Genomic DNA, 11396 nt, shown 5'->3' on the forward strand with positions numbered 1-11396 from the left:
TCCCGAAGGGGAATGAATACTTTTGCAAGATCCTGTACATAATTTAAACAGATACAGTATATGAGAGCTTTCAAAGGGAACACAGGGTAAGAACAGAAAAGGCTGCACAGGTGTGAAAACAAAATACCAGGCGTACCAGTTCAATAAATGTTTCTATCTGCTCTTATCCGTCTTTTGGGGCATTTCTAACATCTAACAAGCACATGTAGAGCCTTGCAAAAGCTTCCATAACCCTTGACAGGTTTTACATTTTGTCATGTTACAACTTTGAATGTTTATTATAAGAATTTTTGATAGGCCAAAGTAGTGTGTGATTGTGAGCTGGAATAAATAAAGTTTTACCTTTTTGCAAATAGAAATGTGAAAACTGTGGCCTGCATTTGTATTTAGTCCCCTTTAGGCATCACCCTAAACACATTCTCCAAGTAGAAACATGGTGGTGACAGCATTTTGCTGTGGGGTTGCTTTTCTTTAGCAGGAACCTTAGCTGTTCAGAGTGGTTGGGAAGATGGATGGCGCTAAATAGAAGACTGCTATTGAAAATGTTTTGTCCGCTTGGATTTCTTTTTTTTTTTGTCTGACCATCAAACCAATTTTGATGTTGGATAAAAGATAACCTGGTAAACACAAAGCACTTCTCAAATGCTGATTTCATTCATTTGGGGGAAAAAAGCTATCCAAACCAACCTCGCCCTATGTAAAAAAGTAAATGCCCTCTAAACCTATTAACTAGTTGTGCCAACCTTAGCAGCAACATCTGACAAGAGTTTGTGACAGCTGGCCATTATTCTTTCATCCAGGTCTTGAGGAAGCAAATCAGCCCCAGAGCATCACACTACCATCACCATGTTTGACTGTCAGGATGATGGTACTCGTTCTTGTTGTCTTCCGCTTATCTGGGACCAGGTTGCGGGGGCAGCAGACTCAGCAGAGACACCCAGATGTCCCTCTCCCCAGACACCTCCTCCAGGGGGAGCCCAAGACGCTCCCAGGCCAGCCAAGAGACATAGTCCCTCCAGCGTGTCTTGGGCCGTCCCCTGGGCCTCCTCCCAGTGGGACGGCACCTCCCAAGGAAGGCGTCCAGGAGGCATCCGGTATAGATGCCCGAGCCACCTCAACTGGGTCCTCTCGATGTGGAGGAGCAGTGGCTCTACTCCGAGCCCCTCCCAAATGGCCGAGCTCCTCATCCTATCTCTAAGGGAGTGCCCGGCCACCCTACGAAGGAAGCCCATTTCAGCCGCTTGTATCCGGGATCTCGTTCTTTCGGTCATGACCCAAAGTTCATGGCCTTAGGTGAGGGTGGGAACGTAGACCGACCGGTAAATCGAGAGCTTCGCTTTTTGACTCAGCTCTCTCTTCCCCAAAACGGACCGGCACAGCGCCCCCATTACTGCGGCAACCGCACCGATCAGTCTGTCAATCTCCCGCTCCATTCTTCCCTCACTCGTGAACAAGACCTTGAGATACTTAAACTCCTCCATTTGAGGCAGGAACTCCCCTCCAACTTGAAGAGGACAAGCCACCCTTTTCCGGTCGAGAACCATGGCCTCGGACTTGGAGGAGCTGATCTCCATCCCAGCCGCTTCACACTCGGCTGCGAACCGCCTTAGCACATGCTGTAGGTCTTGGCTAGAGGGGGCCAGCAGGACCACGTCATCGGCAAAAAGAAGAGACCCCAAACCAGACCCTCTCCAGCCCTTGGCTGCGCCTAGAAATCCTGTCCATAAAAGTTATGAACAGGACCGGTGACAAAGGGCAGCCCTGCCACAGTCCAACATGCACTGGGAACAGGTCCGACTTAGTGCCGGCAATGCGAGCCAAACTCCTGTTCCGCTTGTACAGAGACCGGATGGCCCCTAATAAAGGGCCCCCGACTCCATACCCCTGGAGCACCCCCAACAGGGGATCACGAGGGACACAGTCGAATGCTTTCTCCAGGTCCACAAAACACATGTGAACTGGCTGGGCAAACTCCCATGAACCCTCGAGTACCCTGTAGAGGGTCCAGTGTTCCACGGCCGGGACGAAAACCACACTGCTCCTCCTGAAGCCGAGGTTCGACTATCGCCCGAACTCTCCTCTCCAATACCCTGGCGTAGGCCTTACCAGGGAGGCTGAGGAGTGTGATCCCCCTGTAGTTGGACCACACCCTCCGGTCACCCTTCTTATGAAGGAGGACCACCACCCCAGTCTGCCAGTCCAGAGGCACTGTCCCCGACCCCCACGCAATGTTGAAGAGGCGTGTCAACCATGACAGCCCCACAACACCCAGAGACTTGAGGTACTCAGTGCGGATCTCATCCACCCCCGAAGCCCTGCCACCGCGGAGCTTTTTAACCACCTCGGTGACTTCAGCCTGGGTGATGAAAGAGTCAACCCCGAGTCCCCAGGCTCTGTTTCCACCAGGGAATGGGTGATGGCAGGATTGAGGAGATCCGGTAGTCCTTCTCCATGGCCTCACCGAACTCCTCCCAGGCCCGTGTTTTTGCCTCTGCCACAGCCCGGGCCGCGGGACGCTTGGCCTCACGGTACCCATCAGCCACCTCAGGAGTCCCACAAGCCAACCACAGCCGATAGGACTCATTCTTCAGCTTGACAGCGTCCCTTACTGCCAGTGTCCACCACCGGGTTTGGGGATTGCCGCCGCGACAGGCACCGCAGACCTTACGGCTGCAGCTATGGGCAGCAGCATCGATGATAGATGCGGAGAACATGGTCCACTCGAACTCTATGTCTCCAACATCCCCCGGAATCTGGTCAAAGCTCTCCCGGAGGTGGGAGTTGAATACATCCCTGGCCAAGGGCTCCGCCAGACGTTCTCAGCAGACCCTCATTATGCGCTTGGGCCTGCCAAGTCTGTCCGGCTTTCTCCGCCTCCAGCGGATCCAACTCACCACCAGGTGGTGATCAGTGGACAGCTCAGCCCCTCTCTTCACTCGAGTGTCCAAAACATACGGCCGAAGGTCTGATGATACGACAACAAAGTCGATCATTGACCTCCTGCCTAGGGTGTCCTGGTGCCAAGTGCACTGATGGACACCTTTATGCGCTCTTGGAGTAATTTTGTTTCAACAGCCTCTCCTAGGAAGGCTCACCCCTGCTGCATGTTTTCTCCAGTTGTGGATAGCTGTCCTCACTTTGGTTAATTGGCAATAGCTTTTTCCCACTAATAAATGAAATCATAATTTGAAAATTGCATTTTGTGTTGACTCAGGTAATATTACCCTGCAATTCCATTTTGTTTGATGACCGGAAAAGGCAAAAACAGAAGAAATCTGTCAGGGCCAATGCTTTTTCACAACACTCAGAGAAATCCTTTAGAGGCTGAAAAAGGCTTGAGACTGGGGTAGAGGTTTACCTTCCAACAACATAGCAATCGCTAGATGCAGTACCAGAAGGGTTTTGTCAAATCAAAGTCCAAGTGCATTTGAGAATCTGTGGCAATATTTGAAAAGCAGTGTTAACAGTCTCCATCCAACCTGACTGAGCTTGAGCTATTTTGCAAAGAAGGATGGGCAAACATGTCAGTTTGTATATTAGCAAAGGTGGTGGAGACATGTCAAAAAAAGACTCACACTTGCTGTGAAAAATTGATTTAAAAACATTTTAAAATACCATGTATCACTTTTCTCCCACAAAACAATTCTGCACTACACTGTGCTGGTGTACCATATAATACCCCTTAAAAATACTTTGAGGTTTGTATTTTTAACATGGATAAATGTGAAAAGGTTTAAGGGGTGTGAATACTTTTATGAACATCTGTACTTCCCCATTCTTGAAATAAAATTTTTGTGTGGAAAAAATTATCTGCTGAAGAAGTAATTTGGTCATGCATATAACAATATAAGAATATAAGACATAGCTCATCTTTGTAAGTGTGCCCTCAGTTAAAGCCTCTGGCTGCCATTTACTGATCCAAAGGTCCAAAATACACGAAAGGACAACTATAGGAACTGTTTACCGTAAACCGGTCTCGGCCCGGAAGAGTTTGCATGTCGGACACAGGAAGGAAACGTTTCCTCCGCTGTGACCTGCTTAATGTTACCGACTGAGGGACATGTAGCTGATAACAGAAGTCATGTTCAACTTAAGGACACTGCAGAGAAACAAAACAGTCAAGTATGGAGTCCCTATGCTTGTAAGGAATGTTCTGCGTCATGACTTTTTACGCATGTGAACAGTTTTTAGCTGGTTAGCTAGCTAGCGGTTGCTTGAAATCACTCCTAGTTAGTCTAAAACAAGTTATTTCACTCGTTGTAACATAACAGTCAGATGTTTACTAGACGTCGCAACTCTGTTATTTTTCCAGCTATGACATCATAACATTGCATATATTTGAAAGCATACCGTTTCTGATCCTTGAGCAACTGTAAAATGACCTAACATGTAAATCTGTATGGTCATTTTGTATCATTACACATTCAGTCTGTTGAAAATAGTCAGCTACTGATGTCTTTTTAAGAACAATCAAAAAACTAGTATAACCATTATCCATGGTGGTGGTTGTGGTCAATAATTGTCAACATAAACGTTCGTTGTTTTTGCTGAAGTATCATTTACATATTTTTTACCTGTAACGAATTAAGTAAATGCCTTTTAATGTCTTTCCAATACACAGCTTCCTCCAAAGGTATTCTGAGTTTCACTACACAGACCCACAAAATGCCTCTCTATAGTTTAAAACAACCTAGATTTCCTCTTCTCTTCTCTTCTCTTCTCTTCTCTTCTCTTCTCTTCTCTTCTCTTCTCTTCTCTTCTCTTCTCTTCTCTTCTCTTTTCTTTTCTTTTCTTTTCTTTTCTTTATGTTTTGTTTTCAGTTGCTGGTCGTTGGTGGCTCCTTTGGCCTGCGGGAGTTTGCCCAAATCCGTTATGATGCCCAGAAGATCAGAAAACGGGTTTGTATCAAGATAATCTGGATTTAATTTCTCATATCAATAAATTTAAGAAACATTAACACGTGACCAGCGTGTATACTCCTCCTAGTGGCTAGAACTGTAATTAGTTCAAGTAGAACTGTAGTTCAAGTGTGCAGAGATGCTTCATGTAGAGCAGATGTTCAGATAAATTTCAGCGGGATCAAACTGAATAGAAAATTAAATGGTATTCCGTTTTTAGCTGTTAATAAAATAGCTAACATTAAAAGTTGAAGAAGCATTAAAATGTGTACCTTTTAAAAATAAAGTTAAAACTGAATTAATTCATGTCGGTTCACAGTACCAATATGGACTAATTGTTAATTTATCAATCTTTTTCTAAACTAAAGTCTTTAAATACTCTATGATCTCAGGAATCACTTAGCATATTGATTATGGCATCATCTAGTATTTTTGTGTTTTCTCTATCTATTTTGGAGAGGCGCCCCACCTCTTCAACAACCCCCTCCGCCCTCCCTAGATGGTCAGGGTAATAATTATATCAAAATGATTTTCTGACTAAGGTAGATCACTGTATTTAAGGTTGCCTTTCCTATGTAAAACAGGTCTATACACTGTCCTTCTATGAAACAAAGAAAATTATCTTTTATGTTATTTTCACCACATTATGTCATTTCTGCCTCTACATGGACGTGCCTCTACAGTTTTCTGGTCTCTGTATGCTCTGTTTTGCTCGCCTATAGTTCTGCCCCGACACACGTGATACCTGTGGGCGCAGAGGTGACCACACACTCCTACGATGGCGCTCGCGCTCGGCTAAGTCTGTTTGCTCGCAACTTCACAAAGTGTATGTAAATGGACCACACCACCAGCCTATCACAGATAGGTCTTTTTTATCCAATCAGAGTAATCCTTGCAAATACTGCATTTGGGACAGAAATGACAAAACAAAACGGTAGGATTTAAGGAAAACACAAGAGAGCATAATGATATAAATACTTGAGCGTTGTACAGCAAGATTATTTAGTTAACTATACAAAAATACTTACTTACATTGTGCATTTTAGGTAATATTTCCTGAGAGATGACACAAAACTGTCCATGGTTTCTACCAAAGGAACACATATACTATATCCAGAATACATGTTTCATTATTTTACTGTAGATTTTCGGGATAGATCCAGATGAAAACACTAAAAAACATTCTGGCATGAGAAGACTATTTTTTATCTCATGATTCCACCATTTCTATGCATTTTTTAATATTTTAAATATTTATTCACACCCTACACAATAGTAGTTAATGGACAGGCCTTTATTGGGATTATGGTAATGAAACATTTCTTATATTGTACTGCTTTCATTAAAGCAGCTCTCATTTGAATATTTTTCAGTTATCGTCGGAAAACAATCCGAGTGAAAGCTGGATCGAAAAATTTCCTGTTAAGACTACGATTTTGATTACAGCCACTCTTCAAACACGTGGAAACTCAATGTTCCTCTTTAAAAAAAATCTGATTCTGTTTAAACACATCAGCTTACAGTCAAGTAATTTAAAGACGTCTCTGCTGTCATTTTGTCTGTCTTCTTTTGCGATTGTCACATAGCAAAGACAGAAGTGACTGAATCGGTGTCTGTTAGTCGTGGCAGATGGCTACTCACACTGAGCCTGGTTCTGGTTCTGCTGGAGGTTTCTTCTTGTTAAAGAGGAGTTTTCCTTTCTACTGTACCTACATGCTCGTCCAGGAGGAGTGAATGCTGCAAGTCACGTACTTGATGCAATCTGCTGGGTTTCCTTAGATTTCAATTTCTTGGATTGTTTGATAACTAGGATCATTTTGGAATGTATGTGATTGACTAGATTGAATTGACTTTTTTTTGTAAAGTGCCTTGAGATGATATGTGTTGTGAATTGGTGCTATATAAATAAACTGCATTGAAATTGAATGGAAGGCATTAAGCTTTGACTTCCTCTGTTTGCTGTAGCCTCAAACAGGTCTCTGTCACTGAAACCAGGTGCAAACTTGGCATAATCGGTTTAGTTATATGGAATCCTACTGAGGCCTGCCGGGGAGTTCTCTTTTGTACCCTTCTCCTGACTGATACCTTTGTAGAGTGACATCTTTTTGATCCTTTGCAACCTCTCTGCAAATCATGGCTCTACCATAAGGATATAAATGTGAAGATGATTATGTAATCAGGAGCCATTACGATCTGGGTGTAAGTGCTCTCTCACACTGACAGACTCTGATGCAAGTCTTCTGGGTGGGAGGCAGATGGCCGGGGCCTCTTTTCTTATTACTGTTCATGTGAGGCATTAACTGCGGATGATGTTGGCGGATGAGCGCATTGTGCCCCAGGCCATGTATCTGTGCTCCCCCCCCCCCCCCCCACACACACACACACACAGCTCGCTCTCCTCCAGCAAAGGTGTGTGTAGCAACCCCGTGGAGCGGAAATGCACCTCTGCCCAAGCCGCATGTGTGGCTGCGCATGTAATTTAATGCCCTGAATATTTAAACAGTCGAGACAAGGCGCATTATTAAAAGCACTCTTCCAGTTTTTGCTGGGATTGGTATCAGCTGATTACATTAGCCGGCTCTCGCTCAGATATCACGTATATGCTGAAACCACTGTCAGAGATTAAGTCCAGTGTGATTAAATTAGCATTTTCTCTTCAATGATTTAATTTAGCCTGAAGACAGGGATGAACTTCAAGGCTTTTATTCCTTGCTGGAGTTTTTCTTTTCTGTTTTGTTTTTACCTTTAATGGCTTCATGTTTTGGATGTTTTTTGCATCAAGTACAGCTTTTAGACAGTACGACACTCATTGTTAAGACTGTTAATTCCCTGGTTTGACCGCTGCAAAATATTCTGTAAATAATTCATTAGCCATGGTAATGTAGGTCTATAATTAGTCAGTCATGGAATAGTGAAACTCATCATTCACACAGAAAATAACCCTCAGCATTGTTAAAGTGAAATATTATGAACCCATTAAAAGTAATGATCAGGATGGGGTTCATTTTGGACCTATTTCTGAGCAAAATCTGTTTTAATTGCAAAGCTGCTTTGGACTGGATTCTTGACCACAAAACAAATATTTAATGAAACGGAAAACTAATTAGATTCTCCTCAAGGTTTTAGGGAGACCTAAGTTACTATTGACACTAGGTCCTTAGTTGTATTCCCACCCAAAGGTACAGTTCCATCCAAAAATCTTTATGCCTCTTGAATTTGTTTCATATTTTGTCACATTAAAACCACAAACTTTAGTGTATTTAATTCAGATCATATGTGGTAAAGGAACACAAATTATGGTCTTATTGGGAAGAAGAACAGGGTGTGTCTCCATCAGCTACCGGCTGCAAAATAATCCAAGCTCAGTCATGTTGGATGGAGAGCATCTGTGAACAGCAATTTTCAAGTCTCGCCATAGATTCTTTACTAGACGAAGGTCTGGACTTTGGCCCCGGCTGAAGAAAAGCTTCCCCCCAGCATGATACTGCCACCACCAAGCTTCAGTGTGCAGATGGAGTGTTAGTCTTGAGTGGTGTTTCGCATCAAGGGGAAAATGCTGCACCTCTTATATTTTTATTTGAAGAGAATTCAAGAACCATATTCATGCACTACTTACTGTTGGCCTGTAAAATACACAGGATATAGTGGTTGTAAAGTGACAAAATGTAAGACAAATTCAAGGGGTAAGAATGGTTCTGCTGTAACTAAGAAAGCTTTGTTTTTTTCAGATGTCACTGAAGAAGGAAATAATACTTGAAGTTACTAGACATGAAATCTTAAGTGAACTCTTAAAGCAGAAGTCTTACACTGCAACAATAAAATCGGTCTTATTTTTTCCCCCGTTGTCTTGCAGCTGGATCCTTCTCTAGCAGCGAAGGTGAATGAAAAGAAGCAGTCAGTCATACTGGAGGAGGAGTATGAGGTGAGCAAAGCCAGGCTCAGAGATGCTGGGGACAGGTCGATGGAAACTATATAACCTGTTTTGTGTGTCCTTAGTTTGTACCAGAATTCTTTGACTAGACAGTTTTGATTTTGGTTAAACAATTTTAATTGTACAGGGAAACATTTTCTAATCTTGTAGCTTCCTTTAATAAGCAGAATTTGCTCCGCAGATGTCGCTTAAACTGAACAGAGGAGGTTTGCAGACTGCCAGGTACAAGTATAGCTGTAAAACCAAAAAATCGAAGACAAACAGATGAACACTTAGAAGTCATAACAGCAATTACTCTTAATGTCCTTCAAAGAAATGACACTTATATGTTACATAGACTGATTAAACACAAAGTGATATGGTTTAGGCATTTATTTCTGTTAATTGAGTGTGTCCTATAGCTAATTAAAACCATGTCTCTAAAAGTTAGAATACAACAATAAAAAAAAAAAAGGACATAATTGCCATGTTATGGCCAATAAGATCAGATGCAGACACAGTCCAGCAGTCGGTGATTGACACACTCTACCAGAATTGTGTACCGTGCCACAAAACGGTGATTGCTAAAGACGCTGACTGTACACTGCATAGTAATGGAACATTGAGTGGAAGGAAAGTCTGGTAGAAAAAGTTACATACGCAGCAAGGATGACTGCAGTCTTGAGAAGATTGTGAAGCATAGCATGTGGACAGCAACTGGAGTCAGAGTTTCAAGATCTACCACACAGATGTATCCAGGACATGAACTACGGCTACTTCATTCCTTGTGTTAAGCCACTCCTGAACAAGAGACAAGAGTCTTACCTGAGTTAAAGAGAAAAAAATCTGGACTGTTGCTCAGTGGTCCAGAGTCCTATTTTCAGATAAAAGTAAAGTTTACATTTCGTTTAGAAATCAAGGTCACAGAGTCTGGAGGAAGAGTGGAGAGGCACAGAATGCATGTTGCTTGAAGTCTAGTGTGACGTTTGCACAGTCAGCGATGCTTTGGGGTTCCATGTCATCTGCTGGTGTTGGTCCACTGGGTTCAAGTCCAAAGTCAGCCCATGTTTCTACCAGAACATTTTAGAGCACTCTATGCTTCCTTCTGCTGATGAGATTGATGGAGATGCTGTAATGCAGCATTTATGCATTAATTCATGGACAACGAGCCCTGAACAAGTATGAAGACCATATACCAAATAGTACATAGACATACCTTTCCAGTTAAGCTGACGTATCTCTATTAAAAATTGTTTTTTTAGTGGTCTGATGAAATATTCAAATTTTCAGAGAAACTGAATTGTGAATATTGTTGATTATGGCAGCAACAAAAATAAGTTTATATTGAGAAAACATCTTGAGTTGCTCTGCGATGCACTGATGACCTGTCCAAGGTGTACCCTACCCCATCGACCCTATCCCCCCCTTGTCCAGATGATGAATAGATCTTCAGGACTTTTCATGGTTATTCTTACATGCTACTGCATTTGTAAAAACTCTCGTGTGCTGCCTATACAGCTTAATCTGCGTTTTAGCATAGGAAAAACTTGCATCCTATATTTAAAAAAAGTTAATCTTTTTGTCTTGTGTTTCTTTACAGAAGTTAAAGGAAATTAATTTAGACGAGTGGAAGAACATCCGTGGTCCTCGTCCCTGGGAGGACTCCAAGGAGTACCAGAAGCAGCAGCACAGAAACCTGAGCAAAACAGACTAAGGCTTCGGCCCGAGCTCACTGCACGCGCAACGCAGGAACACAAGATCACACCAGACAGTGCAGAGGCCCGTGGAGATGACAGCACTGATGTTTGGTTATCCCCGGTGCTGCAGCCATGAGGACAGAGCTCTGAGAACAGCTGGTCAGCCCTTGGCTGGTGTTGGCCCTGAATGTCTGGAAAAGTTCATTCAGAGTAAATAGTGTTGGATTCTTCTGGCTGTAACACATTCAGAACTACTGTCGAAAAGTTTTTCCTTTGAAAATATGTTGTTTCTTTAGAATTTGTTCCTAGGTTTACAGAGCAGGTTAATCAGGAGTTTTAAAAAACAGACAAGTGGCATTTCACCTCAAGCTTAAAGGAGATATAAAGGTGATTTTTCTGTTTCAATAAATTATTACTGCTCTTCCTAAAAGCTAAATTTGCTCCCTTTTTTCTTTTTGGTAAAAAAAAAATAATCAAGAATCAGGTCTGTTTACAAGGATATCGCATTGATTCACCTGCTAAAAAGTAGAAAAGAATAAATAACACAAGAGCTCAGTGTTTCCTCAGGCTTTCTATGTCTCAGGAGTAATCTGTTTCTCTGACAGTTATTACTTCTCACTGCAGTGGATTGATTGTGTTTGTTATGAAAATAGAATTACTTATGCGGGTTTCTTTTTTGTCAAACAAAACAAAATAACAGCATTTTTTGCTGTAGGTTTTATGACTTGAATCGGCACGTATACGTAACCTCCGGGTGATTGACGACTGGCGCGTTCAGCGCTGAAATGAGCTGCGGTGAGCGCTCTCTCCAGGTGCATACGTATGAAACAAATTGTCATGGCTTAACATTTTCTCTGATCACATGTTTTTTAGGTTGATGTTTATGAGTCG

General features: G+C 42.6%; 1 protein-coding gene across 2 annotated transcripts; it reads left to right on the plus strand.

Moving 5' to 3' along the window:
- The first annotated feature begins 3967 nt into the window (after positions 1-3967).
- Positions 3968-11074, plus strand: LOC124855388 (cytochrome c oxidase assembly protein COX16 homolog, mitochondrial). Of its 2 annotated transcripts, none has more exons than XM_047345206.1 (4): positions 3968-4141; positions 4821-4898; positions 8752-8820; positions 10409-11074. In XM_047345206.1, exons 1-4 carry the CDS (start codon positions 4082-4084, stop codon positions 10520-10522), a joined length of 321 nt encoding a protein of 106 aa, XP_047201162.1. In that variant the 5' UTR covers positions 3968-4081; the 3' UTR covers positions 10523-11074. The 2 variants fall into 2 exon arrangements, with proteins under 2 accessions (XP_047201162.1, XP_047201161.1); XM_047345205.1 differs by having other exon boundaries at positions 3992-4122.
- Positions 11075-11396: the final 322 nt, after the last annotated feature.

Source organism: Girardinichthys multiradiatus, chromosome 19 (assembly GCF_021462225.1).
Source record: "Girardinichthys multiradiatus isolate DD_20200921_A chromosome 19, DD_fGirMul_XY1, whole genome shotgun sequence".
In the NCBI taxonomy this organism is placed as follows: Eukaryota; Metazoa; Chordata; class Actinopteri; order Cyprinodontiformes; family Goodeidae; genus Girardinichthys; species Girardinichthys multiradiatus.

What these genes read in the sequence shown, in the direction of transcription:
- LOC124855388 (XM_047345205.1), top strand. Translation starts at nt 4,042, where the DNA reads ATGTTACCGACTGAGGGACATGTAGCTGATAACAGAAGTCATGTTCAA. An exon ending in CCCAGAAGATCAGAAAACGG is followed by an intron (nt 4,899 to 8,751) that starts GTTTGTATCAAG and finishes GTTGTCTTGCAG; the next exon opens with CTGGATCCTTCTCTAGCAGC. An exon ending in TACTGGAGGAGGAGTATGAG is followed by an intron (nt 8,821 to 10,408) that starts GTGAGCAAAGCC and finishes GTTTCTTTACAG; the next exon opens with AAGTTAAAGGAAATTAATTT.